Here is a 15451-nt window from a genome sequence, read left to right on the forward strand (position 1 = left end):
ATATATCACGTGTTGGCAAAGATGCTGTGCAACTGCAATTCTTATATGCCGTGGGTGGGATTTCTAGTGATATGCCCGTTAGGAAAACTGCATCTACTGAAGCAAAAATGAATAACCCAATCTACAAATATCTCTCTCTCCCATGACTCAGTAATTCTACTCCCTGGTACACGTCCAGCAGAAATCTGTATACGGGCACCAAAGACACGTGTAAGAACGTCTCTTGTGGTACATTCCTAATGGCAAAAATCTGGAAACAACCCAACGCTTATCAATGCAGAATGGATAAACAGTGGTTTATTCACAGTCGAATACGACAGAGCAGTGAGAATGAATGTGAATACTACAGCCCGTGTTGAATGAAAGAGGCCAGACCCAGGAGTACATACACTACGGTTCCAAATGGTATGTATGGTAAAGTTCAAAATTAATCTCCTCCAGAGAGGCACAAGGTGGAGCTTCTGGGATGTGATGATGTCCTGCTGTTTGAGCTGAGGGGTAGTTACGTGGGTATGTCTCCTTTGTGCAAATGTATCGGGGTGTACACAAGATTTATGGAACTTTTTGTATGTTACGTTTCAAAAAAAAATGGCAACAAACAAAAAACCAAACGAATGACAAATAGTGATTTTAACTGAAACAGATAAAAGATTATCAGGGAGATGGCTTTAAAAACAAATTATATGCGAGCAACGTTGTGCTGAGGGCCAGTTATGTAGGCATCTCCCCCAAACAGCCACATGGGGTTGGCGCTTTATTATCTTCCCATTTTGCAGATGAAGGCCACGAAACTCAAGAGAGGTTAACAACTTTGCCTAAGGCCACCCCCAGCCTAGAAAGGGGCTAAGCTGAAGCTCAAACCCAAGTCTGTCCATCTCCTGGCTTCGCTGCTCTCTCTGGTTCCCTCGTTAGAACACATGTGTCCTGTCAACACAACCATAGCATAGAGACAACTGTGCTTGTCTCGTAGAGGGATATCAAAGAGAAAACAAGTGAAGCTGTGCTTCTATGGGCAATGCACAGACTGACGGAGTCCAGGGCTGAAGTCCACACTGAACGGAAATGCTGGCATCGCTGACGAAACCCACCAGATAACAGAAGATGGTGTGAAACTTTTTGCTCACGAGGTAGGGAAGCAGCATTCCCTCCAAACGCTCGCTGGAGGCTTTGCAGGCCTGCCTCCATCGTTGTTCCCCATCTGAGCTCTGCAAGGACATGGACAGAAAGGAGCTGTCTAAGAGAGGGATGCTGGGAGCCGGACTGATGGATACAAATACCACACTGCTCACCAGACACTACAGCTATCAAAGTTCTGGCATTCCAGTTTTCAAAAATCATTTTAAAATGACACCGGGAGATTTGGTTAAGACGAACGTGTAATGAAGACTATCACAAAGAAAAACCACTTGAAAGGCAAATACATGTATCTGTAAACATAGCATTTTTATTAACAAAATGTTTACACTCTCCTTACAATACAACAAATTTTGTAGTGACTTAGCATGTTATACTCTATAAAAGTTTAGTATAGAATATTCAAGCTAAAACAATATAGTTTAAAAGTATGCCAAATCAACCACCATTGCAAACTATCTACTACCAGCCTAAATGTAAAAAGGAAAATCCAACAACAAAAATCAAAAGATCAAGTTTTCTTTTGTCAGCATCTACAAACAATACAGACATCATACGGTTTATATATAGACTTAGGTCCAGCCCAAGGTTAAGACTGAAAAAATAAAGTCTTCAAACATCCATATAAGCTTGGCAAACCATCATTACAATATTTCATCACAGGTAATCAAGCGATGCATCATGCAGGGAAGCCACGGCTACAAATCTGGGCTGTTTATAGTGCAACAAGGCGGCCTAAACTGTAAGCAACTTGACTTTTTTCATAACAGACGCTATTATAGAAAGGCACAAATATCTTACTCCTTGCATCAGGTCTTGAAAAGGCATGACATTCTTAGGAGAAATAAGAATTGCTGGTACAACGGCTTAGCTTTTTTTGTTAACGTCTAGGCTCATCTCCACAGCCGTTTCTCTTCAAGACTTTAGACTTGGGGTTTTACATACTTTAACAAATGTTCTATCACAAACTAAGCAAGGCGCTGACACTTAAACTGCCTCATCGCCGGTGGTAAGAAACATTTTGTTCGGCAGTCATGTTGCCACTGTAAGCTAGTGCTGCCCTTTTCCTCGCTGTAAATACTGGACTTCTTCCCCTAAAATTAGCCTTTGTGTTATCTGACAGTACTGGTGGCCTATTGCTTTCCCTGTTGGATGTGGTAGGCACACTCTACCGCTGCGACCAGGGTAAGGCTGCACGGGAAGGCACGTCACACGCGCCGGGGAGGCGGCTGGTGCCCTGCATCTTTAAGGGAGAGCCCACAGCAAAATGAGAAGAAGAGAAGTAAGGCCAAGAAGTCGGCTTCGATCACAGAGAAGGCAAGACGTCCGTTCTTAAGAAGGTCAGAGGCATGATTGACAATCATGTGAGTGACTCGTAAAGTGAGATGATGGAAAGAAAGACTGAGCGGCTGGATGAGAGTAAAAAAAAAAAAAAAAAAAAAAAAAAATCTTTTCCAGGGCAATAAAGCTCCGTCTACACAACACAACAAATGGTTTAAGAAACAGAGCCACCAATCAGTTGCTCTGACTAGCCAGCTGCTGCTAATTTTCCCCACACTGACTCGACCAGTCACTTGGATACCAGGCGCATGATCCACATTAAGCAAGTTTCCTAGACTAGGTGATAACCGCATAGGCAGAGTCAGCAGAGGTACACAAATTTAAGCCCCACTTTCAACATTTTCCAGTGGGTGAAACTGATTATTCAAGTATAAATTTCATGGAAAAGTTAATAACGATGAATTAAGGGTTACGCTCCAATTGATGTCACAGGCTGCTGACGATTCCTGAAGTGGGAGGGGGAGTGCTCCCCCCCTCCCCCCCCCGCCCGCCCACTGCAGCTGCTGCTCGTTGGGCGCTGGGCTTGCCCTGGCGAAGAAGGGGTGCTCGGCTTTTGTCTGTGACATAAGACGGGGAGTTGCTTGGATAACTGCAATTCTGAGTAAAGACTGTCAGCTGTGTGTGTGAAATGCTGTTTTAAAGATGATTTCCTCTGAAGCACCGCTTTAAACAATTTGCTTCTGGAAACATGACAAAGTTCCTGAATCAAGAAGTTGCATCAAAACCGGAGCATTCTGTTTCTTTTGCAGGATTAAGGAGATGATTGAGGTCTACAGTTTAAAACTGCCAACTATAGAAGGCTCTTTTGAAAAATCATTCCTATCTGAGGACTTCCCATTAACTGGCTAAATTCCTGGCACTTGAATTCCTGTTCGTGGAAAGCTACCCAGAATTTTGTTTGTTTCAATTATGAAGCATTTTGATGAGGTACTGGACACCAGGACCATGCACACTGATCTGCAAATGGACTGGCCATGAGTTTTTAAAAATTTCTGTTTAATTTGTTAAGACTCCATGGTTTTAATTCTAGTATCTACTGATGACACATCCTAATCTTACTATCTATCTAAAATGTTCAAGGTAATGAAAGGAAAAGATGGAAGATTTCAGAGTTTTCTTTTTATTAAACTTCTGAATCTTTTGTTTGAAAGCCACAAACAATTCTAGCCTATCTGGAACTGGAACTCATTATACTCTAAGAGGAAAGAACACAGATATTAGTTATTTCTGATGGTACAGACCAAAAATCAAAGTTGATCTGTGCCACTGGAAGTCCTTCTGGATTTGGGAAGTAAAAAGTATTCCTTGCATGCTAGGGGAACCCCGAAGGACACACGGAGAAAGATGGAGATTCTTGGCTCTATTTCTTCCCTTTCTTCATTATGCCTAAAGAAACGTCATCGATAACAGGTTGCTCACTTCTCATTCTCTTGGACTGAAAACGTGGAGGCTCCTCAAAAATGTAATACCCTCCTAAGTTTTTTTAAGATTTTCATTTGCACATAAAACAGGACAAATGCCCCAGAATTCTATTAATATTTCATGAAAACCGGATAACCACATTGCCTGGATTTCTATTACTGGAAGTCAAGACGAGTAACTCTGCTGTCAAGAGAAACGGGCAGAGGTCACTTCTTTCAGTCCAAGGCTAAATTCCACCTCCACCTCCCTTTGCTAAGACTATACAGCATCGTGTTTATCTCCTGGATAAATCTGTTGCTTGGACTGTTTTTTTGTTTGTTTGTTTGAATCATAGTACCACAGGAGTTAAAACACATCTCCTAAACATTACCTTGAATCATTAAAAAATTTCTGATGGACCAAGCTAACTGAGGGCAGGTATATAGTCACAGCCTGACCCTTGAAGGTACATTTCGCTTCTTCTTTTAAAATATATGAGCTGTTAAGAGGTAGACGATCTCTTGTAGTCAAATAAGTCATGCTGCTATAGTCCCTTTAAAACAAATTTAAATAATGAAGAATTTTTACAGGTTTCCACTCTCTAGCTTATCACTGTTGTTTAACTTTCATTACAGAGACAGGAGGAACATTTGCAGCCTAATGAGTTGAGAGAGAAGAGCCAGCCTGAGTCTGTGGGCTGTCATTTCTCCCCCAGAGGTTCTACAGCAGGTACCTAGCACAGATCAGAGTTAAGGGGATTCTAATAACTTCTCCCCAGAAGGAAAGGATCTTCTCATTACTTATACAGGTTCTTGCAAAGACATCCGAATGTGTAGGGGGCTCGCCTGTCATATACATAACGTACTGTGCGCGTATTTCTTATACACTGAGGGGCCATGAATCACTTTCTCAGCGTGTTCTGAGAAAAACAAGTGAAAAAATGCTCATGAGAATGTATACAACCTCTTTTGCAACTTACTCCCCGCCTATAAGAAGATGCATATATGACAGTGAGCAAACGCCTTTTCAAGCTCGGAGGCTGACAGGCCAATCAGCGCAGGGTGGTCTGAATTAAATCTGCCCATTTAACACAATGCCGGAACAGTACAGATATGCTGGTCTGACGCCTCCAGGAAAGCCATGGAGAAGTCATCTGAGGACATTTTCATTATTCTACCTCCCAGAGTTTAATTTAGAAGGTCTCCTAGACCTATTTTCCTTCTTGAGAATAGAAAAGCAATAAACGCAAAATGTAAAGATAAGTTCTGAAATTCAATGTGGTTTTCTTTCCCTTTTTATATATTTAGAAATAATAAAACCCAGTAACTTCAAGAAGGACACCAGCCCACTTAGAGGAGGTCGGGCCTGCAACATAGGAGGGTCAATCGTCTCAGACGTGGGGAGGAATCCAGGAAGCCTGTGTACAACGGGAGGCAGGCATCTCAAACAAAATCACACACAGGCGACCAGGAAGTGGGTTATTCTAAAGGAATCAAACCTTTGCTGTGTGAAGAACGTGGCCTGTGGCTGAAAAGCAGGTGATGGAGGTTTCATTTGGAACCAGAAGGGCCTGCGATAGGTACTTCTCCCTAATCACTTCTTAAAGAGAGTTTGAAATGAAGGACACTTAATCATACTCATACTTTATGCTCTTTTAATCACCAAATGACAGTTAATGAGTTATCACAGAATCAGAAAAACACTTGTGTGAAAGGAGAGTTCTTAAGACCAATGGTTACTAAGATTGGACACCTCCAAAGAGCTGATTTCCATTTCTCTGAGAGGAATCAATATACACTTGCAGCTAATTAATGATTTTTCTCTTTTTCAGTCCCCAAAGTTTTTAAAGATGGCCCTGCGTCATAAAAGAACCAAAAGAAGATTTTTATAGATGGGCTATGTCTCAATTCTTTTACAATCTAGCATTTTCTCATAATAAGACATAAGAATAAAGAATATATAAAACGTGTACTAGATCACTATTTAGTCAGGTGAGTAATCCAAAGTAGGCTCAAAATAAAACACTGTTTCTCACTTTAATATTCATCTTTGCATCTGAGAAGCAAACAAGATAACTGAAAACACCTTCCCCCCATTCTCGAGTATGAATTATGAATTCTGAGAAAGCAATGTGCAGTTGTTATTGTTAAGCGTTAAAAAGACACCTCGTGAGAAACGGAGCCATGGCAATTTGAGACAGACTGAGGACAACGAGAGCAAGAGAGGCCCTGAAGCGCAGGAGGAACACACGGCAAGGAGAGCGAGAGACCAGGATGAGAAAGCAGCCGCGGAGGCTGAAGGGTGGACCCGTTCGGGCTCCGTGCAGTAAATGCCACAACCGGGTGACAGGCATTCGGAGGCCTTACCGATAAGAGAGGCACCGAGGCACTCTGCCTTTCCCTGTGTACCCAGACACCATGAAATCATCCACGCTGACTGACAGCTTTGCTTGAAAACATGTGAAGGCCACAGATTTGTGTCATCTTTTGGTGAAAAAAGACGGAAAGGGCCACACACGCGTCGCCTCTTCGTGAATCCGGCAACCTTTGTTTTCTGTTGTTGTCATGGAGATACAGGCCCAGCAGTGGGAAGGTTAGGGACAAACGGGGCAGTGGCCCGACGGCCCGATCCACCTGGAAGTATACGGAACAAAGCCACAGCACCTTCAGCCGCAAAGAGCCCGGCCCTTGGAGTCACACATTCTCTCTGAAAGCTTGCTCATCTCAAGCTGGGAAGGAAGCTAGATGCTGCAGGAGCACAGAGTCCACACGTATTTTAAACAAAACAACATGAGAATTTTCACTACCTCCGTTCCTTCTGTATGATTTCGATAAGAGAATAAGCAATTCCAAATGCTTAAGACATACACCAGGGGAAAGGGAATCGTTTTTTACTTAATCTGAGTTATAATTTTCCCATTACAATCTAACCGTATCAAGTGGGGGGCACAAAGAAATAACCATTATTTTTAAAACTTTCAACTGTTCGGTTTAAGGATAGCTCTGAAAGAACAATTTAGTTTGAAATTCAAACTGTTTCATTTCCTATTTAATCTTGTACATTTCCTTCCCTTACAGTACTCAGGTTGGAAGGGTGCCAGATTAGACCAGGAACAAATTTTCACCAACTTCACTTCAGTGCTTTATTTTTAGATTACATTAAAAACCTCAGTAGGCTCCCTGAGGGAAAAAAGCATTAACCACTAACAGAGGCAGGGGAAAACAAGGGAAACAGAAAGACAGGCTAAATTGTTAACAAGGAAAGCTCTCTCAAAACAGTTGGCCCGAGGTTGCCGTAAAAGCTAAAAGAAACTTACCCCCAAGACCAGGTAGGTAAACGCCGAGAGCTCCGAGCTCCGGGACCTTAACCTTTTGCCCCCAAGCTAGGAAGGGTTAGTCACGCTTGTCAGAGTGGCACACGTCTTCACCATGATTTCCAGATGGGACTGGAGGGGCGGGGGTGGCGGGAGGGAAGGCAGAGAAATCCTGACCGATCGCAAGCCATGCGCTCTAAGCTTTTGCACCATGTCAACGTGCTTCAAGGAGCCTCCTGTGCACAGGCTGCGAAATGGGCGGGCACAGTGCAAGAGTAAATGGAGTGTTGAATGAAACACTGAATTTGTTAATGTATTTACATAATTTATAATCTGTAAGCAATGTTCTCGTAAATATAGACTACAACTTTACATATGCTAAGCGACAGACCATTGTCTCCCCCACCAAAATATCTCGGTTAAATAAAAAATTGACAGCATTTACACCACTTTCTTTACTTTCTCTCTTCTTCTCTTTGTAAACCACTGCTAGTCAGTTCAATCATCTGCAATTCAATTTATTCCAGGCAGCTTCTCTACCACCACCACCTTGATCGTGACAGCTTCCTTAAAAAGGTGCCAATAATGTGCCTGGTGACACGCACGTGACAGGGTCAGGATGCAAACCCAGGGTGAGGCATGCACCTGCTGCTGTGAGTTTACTGTGCATGTCCTGGGCTGATGTACCCAATGGAAAGTGCTTTAGAGACGGCAGGGGTGAAACCATCTCCATCAGCCCTTATAAATAACCCATTTTAGCTTCAAATAACTGCCATCCCTCCATTTATGATAACTGACCGCCTTCTAAATGACACCAAGGAAATGGTATCATTGGTACCAAATGGTATCAATGGGAAACCAAGGAAACGATAATCTCCACAAGGTCTTTTTCTTCCCTTAAGGACCACAAAAGTGCTAATTTTCCCTTTACAAATGTTACATAAAATCTTGATTACAAAACTACTCAACAATTTAAACCTACCATCCATACAATTATACACTCGCTCTCAGCAAGGTCAAAAGCCTATGATGTCATCCCTTTGTACACCAGAGACTCTTTACAGAAGAGAAGTCCACGGACTGAAATGTTATTGCTGCAGTCTGCAAAGAGGAAACAGAATCGGTCGATTCCTCTGACTCCTTGTTGCCCAAAGAAGATACAAGACCGGCGAGGCGACCCCTGGCGACAGGGCTCCAGCCCTCCCGCTCACTTTCAGGACCACCTACTTCACCGCTGAGCCTGGAGGCCGAGGCTCGGTCAGCAGCAGCTCCGTTTCGGCTCCGAAGGCTGTCTTCGGAGTTTGAAGCCCTTTCCACCGGAAGGTGGGTTGGCGTCAGTGGATGGAATTCTTCGACCTGAGCCAAGAGGACAGGAGGGAAGGGAATGAGCTTTCACTTTCTCAACCTGTTCATTCTGAGGAACAACCATTTTGCAGATGCAATTTGACAGGTTTCATTAAAATTTAAAAAGTTGAAAAAACTTCTAATTTGGGAAGACTTTTAGATTTACAGAAAAGTTGCAAAGATAGCACAGAGCGCTGCTGTATCCCCCTCACCCAGTTTCCCCTGATTCTGGTACCTTACAGTATTACCATAGGATTTGGCAAAATGAAGAACTCGACGCTGGAACATCACTATCAGCCCAGCTCCAGACTTTTGTCGGATGCCATCAGTTTTCCCACTAATGTTCTGTTTCTGTTCCAGGGTCCAAAGAAGGGTATCACATGGCATTTAGTACAAATTTTTTTTTAACTAAAGAAATTACATGTTAAAAAAAATTGCATCAGAATGTGCCTGTCCCTCTGTCTCGTGGCAGAGGCCACCTTCCAGAGACAGGTGTGTGCAGACATGCACAGTACACACACGCTCTTAAAACCAGGGCAGGAGCAAATACTGTTTCACCTACTATATCCTGGGGATTGCTCCGCCAGAGCGTTCTTTTAAATAGCTCTGTGATACCGCATTGTGTGGATGTACCGTTCTTTATCCCCTATTGATAGATATTTAAGTCTGCTTCCAATATTTTGATGTTATTAAAAACAATGCAAAGACTGTGTTTGTAAACCCATGAGTGCATGTGTGGGATAAATTAACAGGTGTGGAAGAGCCAGGTCACGCGATTCTACTCCTGGGTATTTATCTGACACGGACACTGTATTCCCAGTGTCTATCTAGCACAAATGCAAGAAGGACGTGCAATTTCAATTTTGACAGATGCTGTCAAATTGCTCTCTGAAGAGGCTGTGCCACTTCATTCTCCTACCAACAATGCATGAGAATGAACAGGTTTCACTTTACTGCTCTGTGAATCATAATGTCAATTTCAAGAGAAACCTTAAATCACCCATCATCCACCTACCTCACTGATAACTCAAGGGCTGCTTCCTGTACAAAGGCTTTCCTGACACCCTCCAACTTCCTAACTCTGTCCAATATCTCAGATGCTAAAATCAAGTCAGGAGACAGAAGCACGTTACGACACATTTGTTAATGCAACTATCTCCATTATTTCCCTCTAATCAGGCCCAAAGCTCTTCAAGGGAAGAGATCTCCAGCTTTATGTTTCTAATATCTATTTAGCATAGCACCTGGCACTGAGGTATTTTGAAAACATGGAACGAACTGACACCTGCATCTTTGGCATTAATGAGGCTCAGCAGGAATCTGCCAACTCTCAGGTGCTCGGGTGCCCAGCCTGAAGCCTCTGGCACATCCAGCAGCCTGCAAATCAGGAGTTGGGGAGGGAGAGGGCAGTACACAACATGGTGCCCGCACGGCTAGGAAGCATCCTCCAATATGTCCTACAAGCACTTTCAAATGCCTATACGCACTGCTGTGAATACGTTGCAAATTTATTTAAAAGCTTTACTGACTCTTCTTGTCATTACTTACTTCTCAACAAGTGGATACTGAAAACACAGCTGGTATTACAGAGCCATCTCTGAAATATTTTTAGAAGAACACAGAGAACACCTTCGTGACCTGAGAATAGGCAAGGATTTCTATAACAGGAGCCCCAAAATGCTAACCATAAGAGAAAATAAGGATAAATCGGATTACATTAAGATTAAAAGCTCAAATTTACTAAAGGAGTTGATTCAAAAATGAAAGTCAAGGGACATTCCTGGTGGCGCAGTGGTTAAGAATCCGCCTGCCAATGCAGGGGACACGAGTTTGAGCCCTGGTCCGGGAAGATCCCACGTGCCGCGGAGCAACAAAGCCCATGTGCCACAACTACTGAGCCTGCACTCTAGAGCCTGCGCGCCACAACTACTGAGCCTGCGTACCACAACTACTGAAGCCTGAGCGCCTAGAGCCCGTGCTCCACAACAACAGAAGCCACCGCAATGAGAAGCCTGCACACCGCAACAAATAGTAGCCCCCGCTCACTGCAACTAGAGAAAGCCTGTGCGCAGCAATAAAGACCCAACGCAGCCATAAATAAATAAATAAATAAATAAATAAACAAACAAATAAATAAATTAAAAAAAAATGAAAGTCAAGGCACACAGTGCATCTCTCCAATAGACATAATCAACAACGGACTCATAGTCAAAATAAACTATAAACGCTAAGATAAAGGCAGATAAACCCAACAGGAAGATAGGCAAAACTACACAAAAAAGGATATCTAGATATCATAAGAATGTAAACAGACATCGGAAAGGTGCTCGACTTCATTCACTGCCATAGGTGCAGGTCACTACCCTGCCCCTCCGTGTCAGAGTGACTGGGATTTACAGACCCCACTGGTGTCCGTGCCAATGCAACCACCCTGAAGACTGTTTGACAGTAAACTTGTGCTCAATGCATGCATACCTGAAGACTCAGCCATCCTTCTCCTGGGTATAAACAGACCCAAGAAAAACGTGTACCTGTTGGGTACATGCTGGACATGAAGCAGAATGTTCACAGAGGTTCTACGAGTCATAGCTCGAAACTGGACATAACTACCCCAAGGCCTATCCACAGTGTGCGGACTCCCCGCCGCGGCCGCCCTAGCACACACGCTCTATGGCGACGAGGGCGAATCGCGCGCTGGTGCGGACGAATCTACCAAACGTGATGTAGAGCTAAAGACGCCAGACACGGGAGAGTAAACCCAGCATGTTTTAAAAAGCCTAAAATATAAAAGCAGGCACAACAGGAAGAATGAACGGTCAGGATGGTGCCTCCCTGGGTGGGGGGGGCGAGGCTGCGGGCCGCTGCTGGGCCTTGCAGCGAGTGCCGATTACAGGAGTCTACACAGTCCGTGAACGTGCCTGGAGCTTTATACTTCTGATATGAGCACCTTTCAGCGTGTATATTAGACTTTAATAAAAAGCTAGCTAACCAGGCACTGTGCTAATGCAATTTTACAACACCCCAGTAAATAATAAACTCAATTTACATCTCTTTAAATTTTTCTAATCTTTTTGAACATGTATTTTTTATGTTTCCGTTAAAATGAGTATATGTACAGGCTAGTTTTTATACAGGAATTTGCATTATTGGTACAGCTCACCACCACCTTCCTGTTTTTTAATACTGCTGGAGTGAAGAACACTTCAAAGAAATGGTGATAATTTTAGCACTCATGACACCACACACTTAGATATTTTAGCTTGAACTGTGAAAAACTCCCGACTGGCTTCACGCTGCCTTCCAAGAATGCATCTGGGTAACTGCTATTTACAATCTAGGAAGACGATAAATATCATGACTCTTCAACGCTGGAAGGAAGGGGCTGGACTAGAGCTTGCACACCAGCCTCTACCAGCCATCCCAGGCAGCAGATGGGCCTGGCAGGCCTGCACAGTGTCCTGAAAATATTTGAATAAGTGGCCAGATTTAAAGAGTGGGACATGTTACATAAAATTCGGATCTCTGGTTCTCGGAACAAACTAAAAACATCAAAAAAATAATAACACCGAAAATAACCCCAACAATTGAGTAGCCAAGGGCCTAAATCCCGGTGCGGTCCACCTGCTGGAGCTGGGCCTTCCCTTGCCAGCTGTCAGGGTCACCAGGGCTTTCTGCAGCCCCCCAGGTCTCGGTGCTTGCCCCAGGCCTGCTCCTCTGCTGGGCCGTCCCTGCCTGGCCCTGGTGGCTCCTCCTCTGTATGTCGGCCAAGGGCCCTTCCACTTCTCTCAGACCTCCCCCACAGGATGGATCTGAATGAGTAAGTTCACTGTGCTTTGCTGGCTTTCTCCTGTCCTCCAACGGGAAGTCTGACCTGTTCAGTTAACATGAACCCCAGGGCTCTGCACACCTGCTCTGTCAGGTCTCAGCTCCGGTATCACCTCCTCAGAGAAGCCTTCCCCGGCCACCTGCAGAAACTCCTTCACTTCATCCTATGTTATTTTCTTCCCATCGCTGCTCACCATCTGAAAGGACCTCACTTATTAGTGTGTTCACTGTCTCTCCCACAGTGGAACGTGCGCCACAGGACAGCAGGGGCAGAGCCCATCTTGTTCGCCGCTGCCTCCCCTGAGCCTGGAACAGTTCTCAATGCATATACTGATGAATTTGAATGAAATGAATAAACAGATACAATCTGCAGAGGATCCCAGAGGTACGCAGCAGCCTCTCTTTTATCTAGTGTCATCCTATTAACACTTCTGGAAAGGGAAAAAGGAGGGGTGGGAAAAAGTGGTCTTACGTTTCACTAGTGAGTGCCTAGTATTAATTTTTGAGGGCTTTCTTATAGTGGAATTACACACTCATTTCATTTCCCTTTGTTTATTTTGTTCATTTTCAATGACTCTGGACAACTAACTGAAACGCATTTAGAGAGAGAACGAGGGAGAGGTGGCAGCCTCTAGGACCTCTGGGCCCTGCACATCGTTTATTCAGCAGCAACGCTCTTTCCAGAAGAGCTACAGTCCTCAGGCGGCAGCTCTCCAGCACTTACAGCACGGTATGAAAACCCACCGTCACTCTTGCATTCTCAAATCTCATTCCACTGAGAAGAGTATCAGAGACTAGGCCACTCTCTGTAAGGAGAAAATTCTACTCGGAAAGATAATTCTATTTGAAGTTGCTCTGCACAGAGGAAACCCATAAGGCACAGAGATACTCACTAATTTCTATAAAGAGTTCGTTTATGTTTATCGCGTTTTTTGCGCTGGTCTCTACAAAAATTGCATGGATGGAGTCGGCGTAGTCCTTAGCATCTCTCTCCATGACCTCTCTGGAAGGCAACGAATTGCAAATCAGAAATTCTGCCCATCAAGAGCTTAATGTGATCCCCACCTACCCAGTAATTAACCAGATTTACGATGATAAAGGGTGTCACAAATGGCTGGCTGGTGAATGAGCCCTGACACCGTGGTCCTCCCAATTACACCACTTCTACGGTTAAAGAAAACAGAACAGAACAGAATAGAACTCGGGGCTACTAGCGATGCATCTAGTGGAATGGCCAGAGAATCACTGGGGTTTCTTTTCCCCTCAAAGTAGAGCCCTGGCTTAGGGAATCGTGGAAGTGGTCCAGAGAAATTGCCAATAAACGTGCTTTCCTTAAAATATCCTTCCCCATTCAGGTATCCTATGTCATGAGAGCTGAGGGCTACACTAATCCCAGATAATATCAAATATGATGCAAATGATGTTTAAATAAATTACACACCTGTCTCGATATATAATCTAATTAGCTCTAAATGTCTGAACTCTTAAATTCTAGTTTGAAACTTCAGGACTCCAACCAAACAACAAAAAGGAATTTTTCAATGTCAGAGATAAAATAAAAGCAAGATTCTTATATTGGATATTGCTCTGTAACAAAAGGAACACATAATCAGCACTGTAATCTCCTGTTCTAATAACTTACCTTACATCGATAAGATCACACTTATTTCCTGCAATGGCAACTACAATATTGGGTGGGCCGTGCTGTCGAAGCTCTTTTACCCAATTCTTTAATGTTGAAAATGTCTCCTGTAACACAGAGGAGGAAAGCAACTGGAGATCTAAACAACCAAAACAGAGTTTTCAAAATAGTCTAAAGAAAACGGCATGTAAGTCTTACTTCTTTTGTGATATCATAAACAATTATAGCTGCAGCCGAGCCGCGATAGTACATTGGCGCTAAGGCACGAAACTGCAGAGAAGAGGGAAAAATAAAAAACAAAATTGGGAAAACTGGTTAAATATGTTTTTTACTAGACTTTTAAGCCCATTATCCCTGCACAAAAGGTAATCTTTCTCTTAAGCCAAAGAAGATGACATGATGCTTTAAAGCAAATGAACCAGTAATTACCCAAGGCAAAAACTTCTAATGTAACACTGAAATGCCTCTCAGAAGGCAGTTTAGAATACAGTTTTATAGGAATTAAATATGGTGCTATAAACAATTGTTTCAGCTAAAAAGGCTTTTTAATGGAACTCAATGTTATAATTCCCAAATTCATTTGTTCAATAGTCCTTTAAACTTTGGCTTCCCAAACTATCAAAGAGATAAAAATAATGCTGTAAATAGTTCTGCAGAGAAGTGGATGCATTTGGGTGTTGAAAAGATAACGCTGTGATCTAAGTGCTGACTGTGCTACAGAAATGAGTACACCTCTACGTTCACCACTTGGATGAGCCTGTAAATCGCTTTTTTGGTATCTTCCACACACATGGCAATCCCCCAATGCAGGTACATATCTCATTTCATTTACATGGATTAAACTCTGTGTGCAGGGCTCCCTCCCATCAATCACCTCCCTGCCCCAATACAGTAGGGAGGGAAGAAAAGGAAAGGGAGAGTAATAACAATGTAAACAGCGAGGCTGATTCAGTGGGCCATTTCTCTTGATAGAGTGTGAGATGGAAAATGGGAAGCTCTCTCTCCAGCCAACCCTGGTTCCTGGGCATCTGGGTGAGCACCTTGCTCAGTGAATGTGATGCCAGCGTTGAAAGACAAGACTCTTACCTACGCTTGACCTTTGTCTTACACCCTGACTTTGAAACCTGACCCCTACATATGATGTGAGAGATACCACTGGACTCCCCTCTGGCTCTCTGTTCTGTGCCTTCCCCGCAAAACACAGGTAGGAACTGTCATCAGAAGTGAGCATCTGAGTACATTCCATATACAGAATTACAGACTCCACAACTTCTTACCCAATGACTTAACCTTTGGCCTTTAAACTTTCATGCTAATTTGAGTTTTATAAATGAAAGTGAAATTACGACTGTAAACTGCATGAGGAAGACAGCATGTCTGTTTAGTACCCCATTTTATCTCTGGGCCAGGCGCCTGGCACACTGTAGTAAGCCAGAAGTGGGGAATAAGGG

The 15451-nt window shown here is 43.4% G+C and overlaps 1 protein-coding gene across 6 annotated transcripts in view; it reads right to left on the bottom strand.

The window, feature by feature from the left end:
* Nucleotides 1–279: 279 nt before the first annotated feature.
* RAB22A (RAB22A, member RAS oncogene family) overlaps nucleotides 280–15451 on the bottom strand; it is a 55133-nt gene continuing 39961 nt past the window's right edge. The window contains exons 4-10 of one of the 6 annotated variants that reach the window (XR_010836298.1): nucleotides 14199–14270; nucleotides 14001–14107; nucleotides 13252–13361; nucleotides 8417–8545; nucleotides 8172–8290; nucleotides 6243–6509; nucleotides 280–1205 (exon numbers count right to left, since the gene is read on the bottom strand). Coding sequence is in view for 3 of the 6 variants with exons in the window: in XM_067011891.1 (XP_066867992.1) it covers nucleotides 8448–8545; nucleotides 13252–13361; nucleotides 14001–14107; nucleotides 14199–14270 (387 nt within the window). In the remaining 3 variants the exon portion in view is untranslated. Of the gene's footprint in view, nucleotides 1206–5513; nucleotides 8546–13251; nucleotides 13362–14000; nucleotides 14108–14198; nucleotides 14271–15451 lie in introns of those variants that run through there. The other 5 variants (XR_010836296.1, XR_010836297.1, XM_067011891.1 and 2 more) reach the window with 5 other exon arrangements.

This window comes from Kogia breviceps, chromosome 14 (genome assembly GCF_026419965.1).
Source record: "Kogia breviceps isolate mKogBre1 chromosome 14, mKogBre1 haplotype 1, whole genome shotgun sequence".
Classification (NCBI taxonomy): Eukaryota; Metazoa; Chordata; class Mammalia; order Artiodactyla; family Physeteridae; genus Kogia; species Kogia breviceps.